At 31.8% G+C, this 23,702-nt stretch overlaps 3 protein-coding genes across 3 annotated transcripts; 1 reads left to right on the forward strand and 2 right to left on the reverse strand.

Annotated features, from left to right (window-relative positions):
• The first annotated feature begins 4,777 nt into the window (after positions 1 to 4,777).
• LOC145960892 (uncharacterized) lies at positions 4,778 to 6,058 on the forward strand. Its single transcript, XM_083080591.1, has 3 exons — positions 4,778 to 4,845; positions 5,343 to 5,407; positions 5,566 to 6,058. Exons 1-3 carry the CDS (start codon positions 4,810 to 4,812, stop codon positions 6,056 to 6,058), a joined length of 594 nt encoding a protein of 197 aa, XP_082936717.1. The 5' UTR covers positions 4,778 to 4,809.
• Positions 6,059 to 11,083: 5,025 nt separating this feature from the next.
• On the reverse strand, positions 11,084 to 16,770 carry LOC145960848 (uncharacterized). The gene is made up of 6 exons (XM_083080544.1): positions 16,766 to 16,770; positions 15,744 to 15,813; positions 15,534 to 15,615; positions 15,128 to 15,180; positions 12,199 to 12,269; positions 11,084 to 11,786 (listed from the first exon to the last, which is right to left on the reverse strand). Exons 1-6 carry the CDS (start codon positions 16,768 to 16,770, stop codon positions 11,084 to 11,086), a joined length of 984 nt encoding a protein of 327 aa, XP_082936670.1.
• Positions 16,771 to 17,506: 736 nt separating this feature from the next.
• LOC145960313 (uncharacterized) lies at positions 17,507 to 22,282 on the reverse strand. Its single transcript, XM_083079678.1, has 3 exons — positions 22,177 to 22,282; positions 21,497 to 21,552; positions 17,507 to 21,216 (listed from the first exon to the last, which is right to left on the reverse strand). The coding sequence occupies exons 1-3, from the start codon at positions 22,198 to 22,200 to the stop codon at positions 18,321 to 18,323; spliced, it is 2,976 nt and encodes a 991-aa protein (XP_082935804.1). The 5' UTR covers positions 22,201 to 22,282; the 3' UTR covers positions 17,507 to 18,320.
• Positions 22,283 to 23,702: the final 1,420 nt, after the last annotated feature.

The following is a 23,702-nucleotide window of genomic DNA, read 5'->3' on the forward strand; positions in this document are numbered from 1 at the left end:
GTCTAATGTGAAACTTCATTGACGAAGATCACACCGTTCACAAAATCGATAGATATGCACTTTCTCAAGTGCTACTTTACATTATTCCTTACTTTAAATGCGAACAAACTATATAATATTGCATATGTTTATCTGATGTTTGAAAGTGTGTGAAAGTCATATAAGTATCCAGAAAAATAAAAGTATCAAATAGGCACTTATATCTTTAGTACAAAATATGCATATAAAATAAGATTTGGATTTTTCATATGTATGTAGAAAATTTTAAATTAGTATTTTAAATTAGATCTATAAACTCTTCTCTATAAATTAGATCTATGTTTTTATAGATATAATTAGATCTGTATTTTTATAGATATAATTAGATGTACAGATATACAGGGTGTCCCATTTTAATGTCCCACCCCAAATAACTTTCTTATTTTTAATTTTAGAAAAAGATGCTTCAGACAAAAGTTGTATGCTTTCAAGGGGACATAAGGTGGTGTCATCAGTTTGACCTTGAATAGTTGCTTCAAGGTCATGTAAAGGTCACCTTCAATTTTTTAAATGAAACCCCTTACTTTCTATTGCATATTCTTGTAGCTTATTTCGAGAGCTTTCCAAAACACTATAATTAAGTTAATTTTCATTAAGTATTTTCCGAGTTATGAGGCTTGAAATAATTTCTTAATTTTAATAAACCATAAAACCATAAAATATCTAGTAAAATATTCATTTTTCGATTATCTTACCTTAATACTTTTATGTACAAAATAATGAGAGGAATCAATTTGTGTAAAGAAAACACATAGTTATTTTTAAGAAAAAATATGTAATTGTTAATTGCAAATTACATATTTTTTTTTCGAAACAATTATGTGTTTTTTTTACACCAATTGATTTCTCTCATTATTTTGTACATAAAAGTATTAAGATGAGGTAATCGAAAAATGAATATTTTACAAGATATTTTACGGTTTATGTAAAATTAAGAAACGATTTCAAGCCTTATAACTCGGAAAATACTTAATGAAAACTAACTTAATTATAGTGTTTTGAAAAGCTCTCAAGATAAGCTACAAGAATATGTAATAAAAAATAGGTAGTTCCATTTAAAAAGTTGAAGGTGACCTTTACGTGACCTTGAAGCAACTATTCAAGGTCAAACTAATGACACCACCTTATGTCCCCCTTGAAATCATACAACTTTTGTCTGAAACATCTTTTTCTAAAATTAAAAATAAGAAAGTTATTTGGGGTGAGACATTAAAATGGGACACCCTGTATATGCAGATCTCTCTCTTTTTTATCCTCTCTCTCTCTCTCTCTTTCTCTCTTTTTCTTCCTACGACCTTATTAATTTTTCAAATTTTTGTTTCACTTTTTTTGCTAATTTAACTATAATTGACACAAACGATTAAAATGTCAATTTCAAACACCTTGTATCATTGCTTTATAATATCAAGTATGATAATTATAATGAATAATTATGATTTCGTGCAAAGTATAATTACTTCTGAAACACATTCAGTATTATTTTCCCTATTAAAAGAAACTATCTTTGACACTTTTTAATTGATTTTCCATTTCTTTCTAATTGACTTCATCTTGAATTGCGGTCAAAGATAATCGATCGTCCAACGAACACAATGGTGCGCTTTGGTGAAACCAATCCGGCTCGAAATGGCATCATTCGATATATTCGTCTAAATATCTCGGGTCTCGCATTTTCCCGAGAGACGCTGTTGATGGATTGAAACGTAATACCCCGTATATACATTCACCGCGACCCTGGCCGGATTGGATTCCTTCAGTAGAGAGTTCACTGTCACGGTCTCGCGTGAGAGCCATGGGTAAGGAAAAGGATAAGACCGTACGTGTTACTCGTTTTTGTTTTCGCTCGAGCGCTGGCGTGGCGTGCAATTTTTGCTTTTTTACGAGACAAAGACGCCGCATCGGGATCGGTTTCCCTTTCTCCCAGGCGCGTTTTGCGAAGATTTCATACAAATCTCGGAGAGTGAGCGGTTCTACCCGGTCATCGCCTCGTAATTTCTGCGTCTACGCGTTATCGGCACCGCCCTTCACCGCCCTGCTTCTTCAGGAAGGGGAAACAGATCCCTCTCGTTTCCGCGATTTATCGACGATGTTGCACATTTGCGATATATCTGCCCCTCTTGCGAGCTCTTTTTTATACTTAAAAACTATTTATATATTTTTTATTTATTATTTATATCTTTTTTAAATATTTTATGTAAATGATATTTATTTTTATTTTTTAATTTTATTATTTTTAATTTTATAATTTACTATTTTAATAACTATTTTAATAACAATTTAGAAACTTATATTTATTTGAAAAAATAAAATTTTTTGTAATCCTCGTTCTATGTTTTAGAACTCTGTAATGTTTGCTTCTTATTTCATAATATAATATTTTATAATATAATTTAAAATTCACATCTTATAACGAAATATATGTATATACTATGAAACAATGATATACTTTCTGTAACATAATTATATATTAAGCAAGATTCCTTTTCACTGCCATAAGCCATTGTAACAATGTTTTGAAGCAATTTAATAAAAATAGGTGAGAACAATGTGAAAAAGTAAATTGAGAAACCGCATTCCCCAGAGAAAGTCAGAGATTGGATCTAAATACTTCCTAACATTCAGAAGAGAAGGTAATAAGAATAAAACAGAATAAGCGACTTTACAATCTAAAATCAGATTTTAATTTATATATATATATATATATATATATATATATATATATATATATAAATTAATTCTGTTATTTCTTTAATAAATATATATATTATCATTTGATGTAACTTTTAAATCTGTGCAATTCAATATTATTATAATTGTTCCAGTCATATATACCGTTAAAAAGTATTTGAAATTGATTGATAAACAAAAATTTTATTTATTTAATTTTATTCTATTTACTATTTTTGGAGATTTGGTATATTAAAATTTACACAATATTCAACATTAAATAATTCGTTTTCCAACTAATGAGATTTAATATCTCAAAGTCATAAAAAGATATCTATTTAGAAAGTATTAATAATTCTGAAGCACTTTGCATTTTATTCAGGAGTAAGCGAAAAATAAATTTCTCATGTCGAATCGAAAGCAAAAAAATGTATTTATAGATGCATTTTTTATTAAGCGTATAGTATTGTAGAAACATATTATATATAAAACTTTCGCGACATTTACATTTCATACATCAGATAAATTTAATTAAGCGTATCTAAATTAATTACTTGGATTTTAACGTGAAAAATTATATATATATGAAGATAATAATTTCTTTTCTCTCTGTACAATTACATTCCCTTGTATTACTATGCAAATCGATTATACCATAAAAATGCTCGCCATAAATTATTTAATAATATTTAGTGGTTTAAACTATTGATTATTTAATTATTTAATTATTATGTGATAACTCTTGAATAACAATTAGAGCACTTTCCGTCACAAATCATATCTTCTGATACGTAAGGCTATTTTTCAAGAATAAAATATGTACAAAATATTGTAATATTGATATCAAAGTTGTGATAAATATAATTCTGATATACGATTATGATGTGTATTATAAATGTGCTCGTCAATAGCTAGCTGATAGATGGCAGCAATTACTGAACTTTCAATATAGTAAAGCAGAAATATAAGCAGAGTACTATCTTATCCATTTCTCCATAAATATTAGCCACATTAAAGTAATGTTTGATTATTCATTTATTACATATCAAGTACAAAACTAGAAGATAACGGAGAAAAGTATTATCAAATAGGACATCAGCACTCGATGTAATAGATCCTTGATTTTTTCGCCGTGAAATTTTATATTATTTATATACATATTATTATGATCACAGAAATTTTTATTTCTTAATTATCTCTAAATATACTCGAGTATTCCTTAATTTAAATATTTAAATAATAGATTATTTTTTTATATACTTTATTACTATTTTTTATATATTTTTTAATAACAGATTATTTAAAAATAATTAGAATTATTAGATAATTTAAATATTTAAATAATCTTTAAATAAAAAATATATCTCTAAATTCATATGTTCACAATTATTTAAATACACAATTAGGAATACTTACTGTACAGTTTTAATATTTCTCACATTATAAATACGATAGATTCCTTATATATTATGTTCAACGTCAATAAAGTAATTTCGTACAAATTGATCTTGATAAAAATAATAAAAAATAAAGCTATAATATAAATGCAAATTTTTCAATTTCAAATCAACAGGAAGAACATGGTTCTTCCTCTCTCGCGAAGGCGCGATGAATTAATGAAATGAATAAACCAATGGCACCTCTCCTGTCGATTCGCGTGTTATAATTCTTGATCTTGATCTTGGCCGTTCACCGGACGTTTGCCTTTCATTAAGAGGAGGAACAGCCCGGAAAGGAGGAAGTGCATAAAGGAAACGAGCGGCGGGGGAGGAAAGCGCATTAACCCTCCTCTCCCTTCCGCTTGGTACGGTGACTTTTTACCACCGGCTTTGTGGCTATTAGAGGCAACTCCTTTCACAAGCACCATGCGGCACGCAGGTGGCAAAAGACTCCCTTTCATTCTCTTATCCAACTACTATCACGTACGTGTATAAAAGCGGCACGCGTATTCAGGTAGTCGTCAGATCGAAACCGCGCGGACAAACGATTCGTTTCCTTCTTGGATTACACATCGCATTTCTTTCTACCCTTGTCGTTTCTCCTTTTTCTTCATTGCCCCGCGAAAGTGATATTCTCCTCTCCCGCTGGTCCTATTCTGGAACAATGAGAAGACAACGCGAAGTGGTACCGTATCTCTTGGTAAGACTTCCGCTGGATTATAGCGCTTACAATTGGACGCAACTTGTAATTTTATTTTCGTGCTTGATCAGAGAGAGAATAATGGATTATTCGTTTCGCGACTTGCGCAGTTAATGAAATTATAAAAAAAAGCTACTGGACTATTAAAAGTAAAAATCTTAGATAAATTAATTTTTTAAATAATGTATATCTAACAATAAGTTATATATGTGCATTTTGGGAAAATTTAAAAACATATTTTTATGGAAATGTGACAGTTTTAACATTTTTTAATGCGAACAGTGGAAATTTTTTGATTACAGTTACTCGCAATATTTTTAATTGTAATTTTCTAAGTTGCACATTTGTTATTAAATTATTATATTATTTGACATTAAGTATTATAATTTTTTATTACATATCGTTGCAGCAAATCATTGTAAACAACTGATTTTTTAGTCAATAGAACGAATAAATTACTGATATGTAGCTTTATTAACGATCTTTATTATTTTTAGTTGAATCTTCTCCTAATCGTTTCACTAATTAGCTTGACCAACGCCGGTGGACATGGTGGCGGACAGTAAGTTTAAATTAAGCTTTATATCATCGTAATCTCGAAAAAAAATAAAAGTAAAAATAGAATAAAAGTGAATTATCTCTTATATCGTGCAAACGAGTGAACTAATCACGTAATCTTCAAACAATCAAAACCTTCAGTACTTTCTCTACCCTTTACAGCAAACACGTGGTAATTCACGTGCCGTACCAAGTCAAAACTATCCACCACACGCATACAATCACGAAACACATACATCACAAGGATGGTGGCGGCGACAAGTACGAAGTGCTCGGATATACTGTGGGTCACCCGATTGACCTCGGAGGTCACGGGAGCGGAGGACACGATTTCGGCGGTAGCAGTGGAGGATACGATTTCGGCGGTAGCAGTGGAGGACACGATTTCGGCGGCAGCAGTGGAGGACACGATTTCGGCGGCAGCAGTGGAGGACACGATTTCGGCGGCAGCAGTGGAGGACACGATTTTGGCGGTAGCAGTGGAGGACACGATTTTGGCGGTAGCAGTGGAGGACACGATTTTGGCGGTAGCAGTGGAGGACACGATTTCGGCGGCAGCAGTGGAGGACACAATTTCGTCGGCGGAGGAGGTGGCGGTCACGATTTCGGAGGTGGATTCGGAGGCGGAGGTCATGAGGGCTGGTCGAGTCGCTAGAAAGATTCTTTCGTATATTTTTGCAGAAACTAAAATTATCTTTGAAGTAATCGACACGGTAATCCTTTAAAGTGTCTTATCCCTGTTATCTCCTTGATAACTTTGTCATCTACTTGTATAGCGATCTTATCACATATAGAGTGATATGCTCCCTGATTATCGATAATCGATCGTAATATTAACGATCATGTAATTATTTTAATAATGCTATAACATCTGACGCACTTGTGATACATTTTCATTTTAATTATCTCTAAACGAAAAATTAGCATTCATAAAAATATGCTTCGAAGAGTTAATGCGCTTCTACGCATGACACTTTTACGTGCATCGTTAATAAGCGATTTGATTTTATGTTTTTATAATGCCAGTGTCTATGATCAAATGAAATCGTGAGTGAAGCTGATGCATTTGACAAAATTCTATTTGACTTTGCATTTTGCGGAGTGCTGATCGATCTTTCGATTTAAAAAAAAAAGAACTCAAAGAAAAGGATCCAAATATTTTTTTTTCTTTTATATTTCTAGTCTGATTACGAGTAATTTTCATTAACTCCTTGACACGTTCTTTCAGCACAATATGTACATATCATAATATTGTTACTGTTTGTGTTATCTTTGTATTGTTTTACTTTTATATCTATATTGTTTTTTGTTAAACATAATAAATAAATTATGTATGTTTTTACGATGCGTATTTTTCAATTTAATAAGTCGCGTATATACTTGATTGCATCCCTTGTGTTCCAAAAATACTTTATAAAGCGTACTTAAAGTACCCCTCTTATGATATTACTGAAACTTGTTTTCCACGAAATAATTTCGAACTTGAGATCTTTTTCAGCCAAAAATTAAAAACTAACTAAATAATTCTTTAGACCTCTGTACGCAAAATAATATGCTCTCTCTAATTATAAACAGCTTCGAACTAATGAGCCATTATAAACAGTATTTATGTTATTGGAATCTATCAATATAATCACGAGATTACGAGAATTCAGAATCACAAGATTTAGAGAATTTTTGGATGAAAAGAAACAAGCAAATATGGTACCTCATATCAGAGATTTAGATATTTTTTTAATCATATCATATAATCAATATCATATAAAGCATCATATCATAAATATCTTATTTCGACATTTTATACACACAAAATAAAATTGCACATATTACGAAAAAATAATTTATCTGATTTAAATCTGATTCATCTCTAGATTCACATATATTAGAAAGTACGAAAATATATATTTGTTTATATACGTATATATTTTTTATCAATTTAAAATTGACTGAATAATATGACTTAATTTTCAACAAAGCATTATTTCACATATGGACTCTAGTAATGGAATGTAAACATTATTTATTTTATTAATTCATTCGAAATCGCGCGTTTTCTATTGCTTAGACTTTATAATTTAATTTATTATAGACATTAATTTATTAGACTTTAACTATAGACTTTAATTTATTAGACTTTTAATTTATTAGATTTTATAATTTAATGTTAAAAACTATTGTTCAACATTTTCATTAAAATGATCAATTTTATCTTTCGACTTCTATATACTTCTATGTATGATAGGTTGCATATTAACAGGCACATTGCACTTATTGTTAGATATGTCATTTTGTATTGAGAGAAGTATATTTGCGCTTCTTTAGAAATTTAACATAAAAACATTTATCTTAATATTCTAAAAATGTTCTAAAAGTTAATAAAATTTTTCAAACATTTACATTTCATATATATATACATATGCAGTGATCATGAAAATAGAACCATTTATATAAAAATTAATAAACTAGTTGTTTTACCCATCTGTTTTCACTTGCCGGTAATGTCACTTATTGTACAGTAACAACAATTTATATCAATTAAAAAACAACGAATTACTACCGAAATAAGGTGCACGTCGTGTTAGGAGAATCCTATATAGTGCTCTGTGCTATAAGTATTCTGGTTATAATAATAAAGCCAAATTATTATTGTAAGTTTATTAACAGTTTGTTAAATATTAATGTAATTTTATAGACTAAATATAGTGAAATTATAATGAAAATTAGTCAATTATCTAAAATTCCAACGAAAATGGAGCGAAATATTCACTGTAGAGCTGACGAGAGAATAAAAATTTTAACTTTACGCAACAAAGGAAAATCACAACGAGAAAAAAAATTTCAAAAATTATTGGTCGATCTAGAAAAATAGTAGAAAATGCATTAAGACGCAAAAATAATGAAGAAATTCGAAGTCCCAAGCGAAAAACTACATCTTGAATTGATCGTCAAATTGTACGTGTGTTTCTAAGATAGATCCATTCAAATCATCACATGAAATTAAAAATGAACTGAATCTTCTTATAAGTGCACGTGTAGTTCGAAGGAAACTCCAAGAGTGTAATTTAAGTGATAGAGCTGAGAAAGAAAGTTTCACATTTAAGTTGGAAAAATGTGAGCTGCAGATTACAATTTGCAAAAGACCATATGAAATGGAGTGGTTCAGAAGGAATTAAAAAATGGAGAAATGTTTTATGATCAGACGAAGCTAAAATAAATCTGATGGGATTTGATGAAAGACGTTATGTGAGAAGGCCACCAAATCAGGAATTGCTATCAAAGTATACTATAAAAACTGCAAAACATAGCGGTGGCAATATAAAGTTATGGGGAGCATTTTCATGGTACGGGGTTGATCCAATTTATTAGATTAAAAATACTATGGATTAAAATGAATATGTACATATTCTTGAAAATATCATGCTGCCCTTTGCCAAGGAGGATGTGCTTATATGGAAATTTTAAAATGACAATGATCCCAAAAATACTTGTAAGAAGACAAAAAAATATTTTAAGGATCACAAAGTATCTGTGATATCATGGCCTTCTCAATCGTCGGATCTCAACCCGATTGAGAATTTGTGGAGAAACTTAAAGATTGCTGTTTTTAAACATAAAGTTCGAAATCAGAAAGAACTGTGGGAAATCATACAAAGAGAATGGATACTCATTGAGCGGTGTCGCAAACTTGTTGAATCTATGCCAAGGCGCTGTGAGGCAGTAATTAAAAATCGTGGTCACGCGACAAAATATTAATTATACAGAATTGATTTAATAACGAATTTTTTTGTCAACTTTTATTTTAGTTTAAGTGTTTCAGTGTTACTTTTTTTATTATGGCTCTAATTTTATGACCAAAGAATTTAATATATTTATACTAGTTTATCATTTCTTCTATCTTAATATAAGTTGCAATAAAATGAAAATTTGTTTTTTATCTCTTATATTTGGAATAAATAATATGATGAAATAAATTTAATACAAATTTAAACTTTAGTATTTTTATTATTGCTGATTGTTGTTTTCCTTTTCCAATGGCTCTATTTTCATCATTACTGTATATACATACACATATACATATACGTATATATATCTTGAATTTAAAAAATACAAAATATTGCAAATTTATATATATATATTTATAAATTTGCAATATTTTCTATTTTTTAAATATATATATAGGAATAATATATATATTTGAAAGCAAAAAGATAAGAAAATTCTCAAAATATAGCTGTCAAGTATGTTAATCTTATCGTAATTTGTGATTACAAGTTTTCTTGTATATGATAATCAAAAAGGCGCAATTCTGTCTAGAACGCGAGAACGCTGAAGGCGATCATAAATTAGATTAATCGTTACATGTAATATAGATGTTGCAAATAAAGTTAATGTTTTTATAAACGAGAATTTCACGCTTCGTCCAGTTGTTAATTAGTTTCATAAGTTATCGAGGATAAAGTACCTATTTTAATAATTATCTGCAATCGCAGCTATTTATCGAGTAATTTTTTTGCATTATAATATTATCTTGATATTGCATAATTTACTGTTTTTTCGTCACAGCTTAAATAACTCACGAATACTAAATCAGTTTCAAAATAATATTGTATAATTGTTTAATTTAAAACTTACTTTATATTATTATTATTATTATCTAGTTTATACATATATTTATTTCTATATAAAAATTAATTTATTTTATTTTATTTCTTATTAATTAATTTAATTAATAAAAATTAATTGTTACTTTATGATTAATATACTATTTAACTAAACATACTATTTAACATATACATCGACGTCATTACACTGAGAAAAATCGTTTGATTGTACCAACAAGACGTATATGATTGAAGGCATTTTAGTTAAATCAAACAAGAATTTCTAGTTATCATGATAAGACTTGATTTTTTATAACTAGAACGTTTAATAGATTTTACTATAAGGATCTGGTTAATATTTTCTGGTTGAATCTATAAAATATCTTGTTACATTATCTTCTTTGCTTGCCGCTAGGCGGCGAGCCACTCTTAACTTAACTCGTATTCAATATTTGCCATGAAATGTATATAAAGAACTAGTATTAACATTAAATCCAAGGTATATTTTTTTCCTCTTACGAGCAGTAGTGCCAGAAAGAGGGCGCTAGCTCTCTGATCGTGTGTGTTTGAGCTGCATCCTCTTCTTGCATCACTGTTTTATCAGTTTAATTTCTAACAAACTGAATTTAAAATAATTTATTCAATAATCTGGATTGAATTTATCCAATAATCTTGTTGGAATTCAGAATATTAAACAGACTTTTGAAATTAGATGGAAAAAATTTTAGACGACTTGATGCTGGTGAGTTTAGTATTGTTAACCAGAAAATTTGGTAAATTTAACAGGAAGAAATTAATCAGAATCATCTGGTAATTCCTATAAGAATTCTGGTTCGTCCATTTTCCAACAGACATACTGGTTGAATCTACCAGAATTCTAATTAATGCAACCAGATTTTTTTCTCAGTGTATGATAATTAAGATTTAACGAATTTTTTCTCTTTCTTTAAATTAATTTTTTAAATAGTATCACGCCGTCCATCATGTGTGTCATCGCCGAGCAGCTCGCTGGTGTTATTTCCGAGGAATTAATATTTATCATTGGCACGATCTTCGATTTCACGGTAGTTTTTTTCGCTTCACGATAACACAAACATTCCAAAAGATGCGCGTTTCTCCGGTTTATACTTGTCGCTATCACGTTGATATTCATTATCATCGATGAAGTAACGGCCAGAATGCGTTTTCTCCATCGATTCGTTCTTAGCCTCCTCGTCGATGGAGTGATCGCCCTCCTCGTGCTTGCCCTCGTAAAATTTCGTTACATCACCCATATAAACGTGTCCTTGCGCGGACTCACCACCCTTATGATAACCTTCCTCATATGTATGTTGGTAGGGCTCGATGTCGTTGTGATCCGTTTCCTTGACGTTTTCGTGAACCGCGTATTGCGGTGGATAAGAGTATCCTACCATGTCGCCGTGTTTCCCCATCAGATGATTGGGATTAATATTATGATGCGACATAGGCATGTAAGAATCTTTGGGATACTCGGGCAAAGGACTTTCCTTTTGCTTATGAACCTCCTCTTTATGAATACCTTCATGATCCTTGGGTAGATTATTGCCCGACTTGTCATCGTAATCGCTGTGGTAGCCGTAATTGCTCCAAGAACTCCAATCCTTCTGATGCGTCTCCTTATGATAGGTTTTCTTCGGCGCTTCTTCCTTATGCTTCGCCTTCTTCGGTATCGAACTGCCCGGCTTGTGGACATGTACGAAGACCGTTTTTGTGTGAATCTCATGTTTTATGATCTCCGGCACGTGGATCTTGAAATGCACGCTGTTTACGGCAACAGAGTAATAATAATAAATAAATAGCAAAAGTGAATTTAAAATTCAATCACAAAAGTTGTATAAATATACTCTTTTACTATCTCGTAATATATCATTGTTTTAATTCAATGATTCTAGTTAGAGCTACAGGATAAATTGGTAGCGCATTAGTAAATGTGAAAATTGATTATCCTCGAACGAAACAACATTCGAGAAGCGCTGTAATGTGAGGGAAATACATGTACACATTCGTTAATTTGACAACGAGCGAGAACGAGAGTGAACATGCACCGTGATTTTCGCCACGAGAAAGCGTAAAGAGCTCGGTGACTACATTTATGACGCTAAATGTTTCTTAACGAAGCTGTGCAATCCGCGAAATTGATGAATTTAATAACACAATAATTGCGTATACTCACTGCTGTTTGCCGGCATTTCCGCTATTCAGCGCCTCGTTTGACAATATGATAAACAGGCCGATAAAGATCCTCTAAAATACAAATTCGCGATTATATTATTCCTTAAATCACTCATAATATACACGCGTTTGTTGAATTAATCGGCGATTATTATTTATGCTCGTTGATCACGATCTTATTGTGCCGATATCTGCGATCTTTGTACATCGATCTGAAACCCATTTGCGAGGATGCCCGCACGCATTACTTTTAACGGTAATTGAATCACTAATTATTGCAGGAGAGCAACCATGCAAAGCGCGATACATCTTAAAAAATTTCTCATTGTCAGTCATATTTTTTCTATATATACATATGTATTTGAATTATTGATTTTATATAGAGTGAGATAATTAAGACAAGTTACCTAAATAACTTGTAAATTATATGTCTTATGAAAAATTCTTATACATATAAAAGTTACATAATTTCAAGGAAATCATATAGTACACCTATTTTTTTTATAAGTGAAGATCTTTCAAGAAAAAAATCAACTTAATTTTTTTTAAATAGAATCATGGTAATTTATTTATATAAATCAATTCTCACAATATTTGGCGTAAAAAATTATAAAGGTAGAAAAAAGAATAGGAATAGAAGATAAATACATGTGAATTTGCAACAAACATTACAACAAACTTACATATTTCTTTTTAAAAACAACTATGTTTTTTTACACTAATTAATTCCTCTCATTATTTTGTGCATAAAAGTATTGATAATTGAAAAATAAATATTAATCAATATTCGTTAACGAATATAATCATAATATTTTATATATAATAGTTTATGTAAAATTATGTCAATTTAAAATGTAAAATATCTCGTAAACTATATTTAATTTTTTACTATTCTATTCTTATAATTTTTTATGTCAAATTGTGAGATTGTCAAAAATTGATTTATATAAATTTAAACCAATTAAGATAGTTAAAAAATTAAATTGACCTTTAAATCTTTGAAACATCTCCACTTATAAAAAAGTAAACATACTATATAACAATTTCCTTGAAATTATGCAACTTTTATATGTAACTTTTCATAAAACATATAATTTATAAATTATTTAAGTAGCTTGTTTTAATTGCCTCACCCTGTATATATATTTGAACTATCGCTTTTGCACGATATGACTATATGAATAAATCACACAATCTGCACACGCGATTTTCGAGTTTCACTTATATGTATTTTATCAATTTCATCATTACCATGATCTATTGTCGAATCGTTGCAGTAGTAATTGCGAACACGGTTATCAGCGATCAATCGCCGTTTGCGATTCGCTGACGATGAAATGTCCATTTATATGCAATCTTCTTTTCATCGAAAGCGAATCTCACGGAGAAACGTGATGCAGTTCACGGGCGATGATCGCTTTCGCTATTCTTCCGGTGATATGCTTCATCTCTCGATGCGGAACTGACGCTGTTTTAGAAATTATGGGGTCGATAAACCATAAAGAGATATTGCACGGCCAAGTTCATTGTCGCGGTGAAATTATTTTTTTTGTTCGGTCATTCATGCTGTTGAAGAGTATCTCTGATGTTTCTAATATGTTTTTCTTTTGATATTTTTTCAGGAAATGCAAGGATCTAAAAAATGATTAATCCAATTGAAGAGAAATTACGTAGAAATTTAAAATGACTACGTGCTGCTAATAAAATGAAGCAAACAACAGATTATGGATTACAAATAGGTAATAAATATTTTTACTAAATAAAATATTTGAATTATATATTTTTACACGCTTCAAAAATATCTAATTAAATTTAAATTTCAAATTTGTTATCTTTACATCAAAAACATACAATTTATGTTAATAATAGTTAATAATAAGAATATTAGGTATGTAAAAATTAAAATCCATAAACAAAAATTGTAATTATATAATTATTAAAAATTAATAGTATGCGATTCTACATGTTTTATTAAAAATCTTATAGAGCTGTAGAAATATATTTTCGCTGAACGATTTAATAGCGATCGCCTTACTTAATAGCCATTTTAATAAAAATAATATTTATAGTTGTTATTCAAACATGACGACGTATATATAATTAATGTAATAAAACAAAGCTTTCATAAAAATATAAATTATAGAAATAGCATATAAAAGAAAATATATATTGAAAGACTTATCTTATTGTACAGATAATAATTATAAAGGCAAATTTAAGGAATGCAATTTATTATTAATACTTTAAATTTATTATATAATTTACTTGCAATTTTTGTTATTAATATTTTAAATTACGTATTTCTTTTGTTAAATTTTTTTTTAATAATTATTTTGTTAAAATTATTTTATAAAATTTAATTTTTTTTAATTTTTTTTTTAATAAACGAAAAAATTGCGTTAATTTGCATATCAGTGAAATAATAATTAATTTTAAATTTATTGGGAAAATATATTAGAAAAGACAATCTTATTTATATTTGCAGATGCATGTCATTTATTATAACATATATAAACATAATAATGTCACATATATTACATGATATACTGATAGAAAATATCTAAGTGAGCTTAAATGAATTCTAAGCTAATGACAATCTAATGACTCTTTTCTTTGGGTTTTATTACTCATAGGTAAATACTACAATGTTACAAATGTTACAATCTATGAAAATGTGTTATCGATGCTCGTCGTCATAGTACTCGGTGTCATCATTATCTTCACGATGCTTTGCTTCACTATGATGTGGAATTATTTTATAAATTGTGTGCGTATGTTTCACCTTTTTCACCCGATAGGGAACGTGTATTATCACTTTCTTCCTAAAACAAAAAATATTGCAAAGTCCTTTTATACAAATTTTTCCAAATATCTCATACATTTCTCATAATATCTCATATATTTGTTTATCTTATATTGTGAATACTTACGATTCGATCGATTGATGCAACAGTGCTAGACTTATCAGGAATAAGATACTGTACTGTAACAAACATAAATATCAATGCATTATTATTATATATATATATTCCAATTATCTTGCGAATTTTCTCGGCCAAGTAAAAATAAAATAAAATAAGAATTAATACACATAAGAATTAATTATTGAATTAAAAAAGAGAATAAATATTGAGAATAAATATTATTCAACTCAATTTAATAGATACTGTAATAGATGCTCAATTAAAATAGATACTTTAAGGTCAAAATTAAATTAGGTATTAAAAATTTTAAAGCAAACTTTTAAGATAAATAAGAGTAACTTTTTTAAATTAAATGTTAAGTTTAATTAAAATTTAAATATGTATATGGTAATGTAACAAAAAAACATCTTACCAGGAACTTGTTCATTGTGAAAAACTTGATTCGCTTCTACAAAGCTTTTGTCGAAGCACTCTAACCAATCGTGAGATACCGTCTATGCATCGCACAGGTATAAAGCGAACGTTTATATAGTGCAACCAACATCTAACGGGGGGGAGATGCGTAAAGTATTCCGCGAAACTCCGCCCAGCATGCACTCAAAACACTATTATTTGCGATTACCGCTCTAGAATATCGCAAAACATCCTTTTGCTCCGGATTTTCATCTGAAAAACACCAGTATCTGACAAGCCTAAAAATATAAAATGATAAATTTATCATCTCTAAACATATTATTTGCATCAAATAAAAATACTCAAATAACTTATTCTAAAATTATTTATTTTTTATTAACATTTACAATAAGAAGAATCTAATTTTACTCATATTATATGTGTGTTTTTATCTGAGACAGAGCTCTGTCTTCGTAAAGTGCAAAAATAAATATTAAAACGTGTTAGTCTTTTTTGAATCATTGAGGAAATAGCAAATTGCTTCGTCTAACAATTAAATGCAATATAACGTACGCGAGTCAATTAAAAGTGAAATCTTGGCGTAGCGCTGGAAAGCACCATAAAAAATGCCACCTACACGTGTGTGCAGATACATCGCGTTTTCTGCGATTAGCAATTTTTATCCAGCGCCGATTCCGGCCGAAGAAAAAAAAGAAATGGACGGGAAGATCGCCGCGGCGTGACTGCCTCGGCTATCGTGATCGTATAATCGTTGGCCCCGTTGATTTCACGGCCACATTAATCCCGAGCGGGTGAAAAACCGATGGATGCAAGAGCCATAACTATTGTATTGTTTGGAAAATACGTCGCTTTTATCCCTTGCATCCTCCCCTCGATCCTATTGCTTGACACATCGATTGTATCGATTGATGCAGTTATCCGTTGCAAGATGAATGTTATTTCTTTCTCTTTTACTTGTTGAAATTTATTTCCTTTTATAGCAAAACTCTAATTTACGCAGAAACTTCTTGTTTGTTTTGTCTATAAAATATCCATCATATCCCTGATCTCATATTATAATTAACGTTAAAGCAAATTTATGAAAATACAATTTATTTTGTGCAGAAACGAGAGTGAATCGGTGTAAAATTTTTATTTGATTAGCTTAAACAAGATATCTAAACTAGATTATACTCTGAATTTTCTATCATGATATTTTCTTTCGTATATTTTCGTTTTCACTAATATTACCCCATTTTTTCCAAATCGCTAATTTTTCTCTCGCTGCTTTCAACATGAAGATATTAATATAAACATTTACATTTAACGTTAAAAGCTTTATTATAAATGTATCTAAAACCAACATCAAAACTTTCTAATACTACACATTATCTTGAGCAGATCTCTAATTGCAGTTTAATAACAATAATAGCCGCATCTTTTACTTATATTACTTTCCCATTCATTATGCGATATGTACTCTACGTCAATAAGGAGCAATTAGAAATTAAAACAAACCAAATGTGACAATCAAAATTGTTTATTTCTTTTCAATATAAATAGAATACATCAATAGAAATACATCATCCCAGGGATATTATATAACTTATGTACAATTACTTAAAAATAATACATTTCAAAATACACATTCAAGATATATATCTAATGCAATTGATAAAGCTTTGGAAATATTAATATAATATTTATTATATAATATTTATTATATAATATAATATTTATATTAACGATACTTTTTCATGTGTTAGATAATTTAATACATAATGTATATAAATTATGACTCATATAACTATGGCTATGCCTTTTATAATTAATTGTAAGAAATTTAATGACTATATTTCTGCATCAAATTTTACTCATTGTTAGAGAAAATATCGAATAGAAAACGGCCAGAGTAAGTAATCTTATGCTTCAATTTTAGATAAAATCTGTAATTTTAATTATAATTATGTAGCGACAATATTTAATTCAGTGGTCAGAAAAAGATCAAATCCGATTCGATCGAGGAATTCTCAAATAAAAGATTTTGAGATGTATTATAGGTAGAAAATTATGTTAATATTAGTTATGTTAATATTAGTTATGTTAATATGTTTATATTAGATAGAAAACATGGTAAGATAAATAATGTATACGATTATCTAACACTGATATTCCTTTTAGCAATTGCAAACATAAATGTATTTCTATTATTATCGATATCAATTCTTTTTAGGTTTCACAAATATTTGACGTCATTTTGGATGCACAGACAGCTGTTTACAACATAAGTGCATTTAATATTTGATTTTTTAAGGCATAGATTATTTTAATCGATCAATTGCTATGCAGGATATAGACACAGACATACACACACACACATTCTTACATGATACACGTGCAGACAATCTTTATGATTTTTGCATAAAGAATCAAAAATCGTTTTCGGAATATAATTGCGCGTTATAGTCGTCATTCGCGATGACGAATGCACATAAACGCATAAGAACGCGGATCGATCGTGCTTAAAGAAAGAGAACCACGCTATTAAAAAATTTATAAATGAAAAATGGTCCGTATGATAAAATCAAATCGAAAAATAGTAAAAGGCTTTATGGACCAAGCAATAGATGTAAAGTATGCGAAAATATAAATTATTTAAAAATCATATGATGGAAAATGTGTAATAATTTGTTTAATGTGACAAACGCTGCGTTTCGATCCACATCGGATCCTTTTCAATGTCTGATAACGAAGTAATAACGATCGACTAACCTAACCTAACCACGCTATTAATATAAATAAAGCATCAAGTCGTGCTCGACTTCCTTTTCGAGTTCATTCTCAAAAATTTTGATTTTCCTGTAAGTGTCGTTTTCTTAGTCGTACTACTAATCGTCGGCTTCTGCGTCGTGACCGTCCTTTTCGTAGTACTACTTAATGTCGGTCTCTTCATTATGTAGGTCGATTTCTTCATTATCAAAGGCCTTTTGGGTAGCTCTGCTTTTTTCGCTTTATTATTCGATACCTTGGTCGTGACCTTTATCAACGTTTTTTCGGTCGTACTGCTCGATTTCTCAGTCGTACTCGTCGTCACTTTCTTCGTCACATTACTCACGGTCGGCTTAATCACGCTTGCTTCGGTCGCTATCAGTTTCTCTCTTATATTGCTCATAAAGATGTCCTCGATCGCCTTGATCAGCAGCGACGGTTTCTCCGTCGTCGTGCTCTTAATTACTTTGATCAACAACGGCTTTGATCTCTCCGTCATTTCGTTGACGCTCATCGACTCAGGACTCTTGGTCGTCGTCACCAATGGCTTGGTCGTCGTCACCAATGGCTTGGTCGTCGTCACCAATGGCTTGCTTGTCATCGTCGTCAACGTCATCATCGTCGTGCTTACCGTTGGAATCTTCGCGGTGACGTTTGGTTTCAAAGTTTCGATCATGATGTTCGGCGATTTTGTGACCAATATCAGCTCGCTATCAACAGCCGATTGTGTCTGCTTCTCAATGATCCTTACGGTACTCTCGGAACGAGGCGTCGTAGTCGATGTGGTCGTGGATTTCTTTTGCTCGCAACCGTTCTGTTCTCCCGAGACAGTCGAACACCTCGAATCTCGAGCATTCACGCTGCCTCGCTGTTTAACATTCCGACGTGTCTGAGCGGCGGCTCCTCGCGACGGTTTCTTCGTGAGTCGAGCTTTGAGGACTGCCTGTCGTTCTGTCGTAACAGTCTGCGCCATCTCGGCCTCGTACGCCTCGTGCCAACCCGCATTCTCGTGCACGAATACAACCGGCTGCCATTTCTCACGACTGTCATCGATACCGGTGCTGGTGATCTCCGCACTTTTCTGGAAACTCGACTCGTCCTTCTCCTGCTTTGACTTACCCCATATTACACGAGACGCTGATTCCCCGGTATTCAAGCCTGCCATCTCGCGGGGATTGTTGTATCGCGGCTGTCGGGTCGAGATTGTCGCGAACCCTCGATTAGCCTGATTCTCCGTTCGATAACCGGGCAAGTAAGACGGTGGATCTACAATTTCAAGAGCGTCGTTAGAATTCGCACTGGTCTGACTTATACCGGTTTGCTTATCGTAGAAACTCGAAGGTGGAGTCGGTTTTTCATAAGAACTCGAATAGGCACTTGGCGCGCTGAAAAGATCGTTTTGCTTTCCGTAGGAAGTCGCGTAGGAATCCGGGGCGCTGTACTCGTCCTGACTTTGGTAAGAGGTCGAATAGGAACTCGGAGCACTGTTGAATTCGTTCTGATCCTGATAAGAAACCGAATAGGAACTCGGAACGTTATTGAACTCGTTCTGCTTGTGATACGAGGTTGAGTACGTGTTCGGATGAGCATCGTGAATCTCGTTCTGTTTGTAGGACGTCGAGTAGGAACTCGGACCGTTGTAAGAGCTTGGATAGAATCCGGGAGCTGAGTTAGCAGCATCGTTGTACTGCTCGTACGAGGTCGAGTACGAACTAGGACCGGTGAGGACGTCGCTCGGCGCTTTGTAAGTGTCCGTGTGAGAGCTGGAACTGGAATCGTGTTCCATCGATGCGGGTGAATACGAAGCGATTTGCCGAAGAGGCAAACGGTGCGTGCTTAATTGATGCCAGGGCTGTACCGAAGGATCAGCTTCAGTCTTGACTGTCGTCGTTACGTTTTCCTTCTCGAGCAGCTCTTTCACTTTATTCATGACTTCCTCGCCTGCCGCTTGATACTGGTAATATGAGGCCGCCGATTCGCTCAACAATTGTTGTTCTTGATTCTGCAAGTTTACTCGCGTGTTCGTAAAGTGATTCTTGTTGCTTTCCGCTTCGTTTGAAACTATCGCGGGCGGGGGACTCCCTTTGATTTGCGGATCCTTCGAAGGATTCTGCGAATTCGTGTCCAATGGTTTCGGTGACTGCACTCCTTTAACGTGGCTGACGTTTCGGGGCGGATAAATTGCGCGATGACGATTGGAGGAGGAGGCGAATAACGGATCGCCGTGTATTACAGGATGTATTCCGTGATGAGCTTGATTCATAAGCATGGTGATGGGATCAACGATTGAGGGAATTGGGATGAAGGGGTTGTATTGCTTCTCCGCATCGATTACGGGAACCGGTAACTGCGTGACGAAGCGCACCATCATCTCGCTCGCATCAACCGGCTCTATCAGTCGCAAATAGATCTTGCGTTTGGATCCGGGCATCTGGATGGGCACGAGAGGGCCCGGTTCGTTCTTCGGAGGGTCCAACAATTGATGCACGATGTCAATGATGGAGTCGAAGACATTCTTCTTCGTGGTAACGCGAATCATGGGCTCGATGCGAATCGGTTCTTCATCGTAAATCACTTCAGGAATCGAGTCTATCTGATTGTCGCTCACCTCATATGTCGGTAAACCGCCGATTGATCGGGTTTTTACACGTTTTGCTGGATGCCTCGAGCGGCCGCGGTTATAACGATGATGTTGTTGCGATTGTGGTGATTGTTGTGGTTTTGGTGATTGTTGTTGCTGTTGAGGTCCAGATTGAAGCTCGTGATTCTTTTTAGACTTGTCGATTCGTGTCTGCGGCTGAAACTGTCGCGACGTAGGGTATATATCGGAATAAATCTGGGGGATAGGATTTATCTCTCTTCTTGTTGTGGCATCTTTGACGATCAATTCTTTGACGATCAATTCTTCTGGTGATCTTGCAATCTTCTTTATTCTGAAGAAGTCAATTATAAATTGCATTACTATGTATTACTTAAATATGAGAAATGATGCGATTGGAAAATGTAACAGATTAAATATTGTTAAAATTCAAAAATAATTCAAAAATAAAATTTTACTTTATGTATGTAATTTTATCGATTATTTTTATTGTCATATAAATCTAATTTAACGAAATAGTACAATTACAATACAAAAAATAAATATAAGGAAAATTTGTTGTTTTAAAAACACAGAAATAAGAAACAGAAAAGATCTATCGAAAATCTGCTTACCTATTTAAATATTTGACTTCGTTAGTGAACACTGTTGATGACAGACATGCGCACACCTACATATGAATATATATAAAAATTATATTTGTAGAATATATTTCTATTTTTATTTACAATTATATATATATATATATATATATATATATATATATATATTATAATATATATATATTATTTATATATAATATATATATTTATTTTATAATATATATATATATTTATTTTTATTTACAATTATTTATAATTTTTTATGTAACATTATAGCACTATAAGTTGTCATTTATAATAATTAGCAGCTGTATCTATGAGAATCTCAATTATTTGCTCACTTATCAATTTTTTCGAGCGAAAATTTAAATTGATTTAAACAATGTTATCATTTCGCGATCACTTTGCGTCTCAAAAACCATTAATAAATTAACAGCCGTAATTTCGTCAGCACTGTGTAAGGATGTGCAAGCGTACCGCTAATTATTTTGTTTAATTAGAAAAGAAATATTTTTCAGATCCTTCTCCTCAATTATTGAACGGATCGACGCGATGGGTCAAACGAAAAAATTTACGGAAAAAATCCATATTGATCGGATAACAATCTCGGCGAATTCACATTTAAGTCGTATTTTCGTTCACTTTTTTTCACTGCGAAAACAATAATTCTCCGATGAGCTGTCTTCACTCACCGTAATGAAACACGTGAACTTCATATCGCGTAGCTCGCACGAAATCCCGCTCACCTCGCCAATGTACCACAAAGTCGACTGTGGTGCGGCGATATTTAGCCACCTCTTTTAAAGCTTCTCCCATAGAGCGGCGTTCGTGCCGAAGCGTGTGCTTTATAATGCATCTGTATAATTCTCCTTGCACGCCATTATGGCGACCACAAACACTGGGCGAGCAATCGATTTCGAATAATTTCGAGTAATTAGTTCCTGTTTTTTCCATATTATTATTATCGAGAGATATCACTAAACTATAATCGAATGTTGCCACTAGTAAGTATAAATCAATGATCTTTGTTAATAAATAATTTTGCAACTTTGTAAATAATTTGTATGAACACATTTCTGTTGGGAAAATAGCACATTGCACGAAGGAAAATTTCTAAATTTGACGATTTATTCATAATTGTATGTATGCGAAATAAATTTGAGAGAAAGAATTTTAAAAATTGTATCTTTATTCAAATGAATAAACTTGTTTCACTCGTAGAGTGCTTTTTTTCACTTATGTACTAAAATAGTTTTCGATTTTTAATTTAATTATTATAATGATTTCATGTGTAAATATATTTTTTTTATTAAAATATATATCACGAGATGATGAGTTTTCTCATCTTTATAGTTATTTTTCTTTCTTTTCGGTTTTTAACAACAATTGCACACACCTTACAATTTCGACACATGAATTAAACGATAATCTTAAGAATTGACTTCAATTAAGTCAATTCTTAAGATGTATGACGAGGAACTCATTCTCTCGTATCTATACTTTTTGTCACATACAAAAAGAAATTATCGACATTTTTCTCAATTTTTAAATGAATTATATAAGACATGCAAATTGAAAATCTCTTCTGTAAGAAATAATTAATTTCAAATAATTTTATAAACTTTAGGATTTAATATAATTACAAGAGATTACTAGAAACTTTTACTCGAAAAAATAGCCTTATTTACCTTTAATAATTGCAGAAAATGAAAATATCTAGATACGCACAATATGCGATACATATTTCTTCACGCGAATCGGTACACCTTAACATAACGCTGCAAGTTTCGGTTCTGGTGATTACATTTGGAAGCATATCGTGCGAATACGTAATAAATTTCGAATTTCTATTGAAGTCTTTCGGGCTTTTCCAGTTTAACGCGAGAGTAGTCATAATAAAGGCCATTGGCTTAATGAAAGTAAAATTACTTGACTGCCCCGTTTTAATTGCTTGTTTGTGAGTTTTCCATCTCCATGCGCGAAGCATCAAGTTTCTAGCATCATCTAAACATGGAAAGTTGTTTGTCGAATCGCAAATCATGAAGCTGCATCGTATCGGATTCTTACATACACATCGCAGATAAGAGCTTTGCGTTATTGCTAGGTAGAAAACCGTTTATTAATTAGGATGAAAAGGAGAAGCAGTTCTGACAAGAAAGCCGCGAAATAGAAACAAAAATATCGATCTCTCAGATAATTATAGCCGCTAGAGTCATCG

This window comes from Camponotus vicinus, unplaced genomic scaffold, assembly GCF_025532165.1.
Source record: "Camponotus vicinus isolate PSW18456_S1 unplaced genomic scaffold, iyCamVici1.0 SCAF_10, whole genome shotgun sequence".
NCBI lineage: Eukaryota > Metazoa > Arthropoda > Insecta > Hymenoptera > Formicidae > Camponotus > Camponotus vicinus.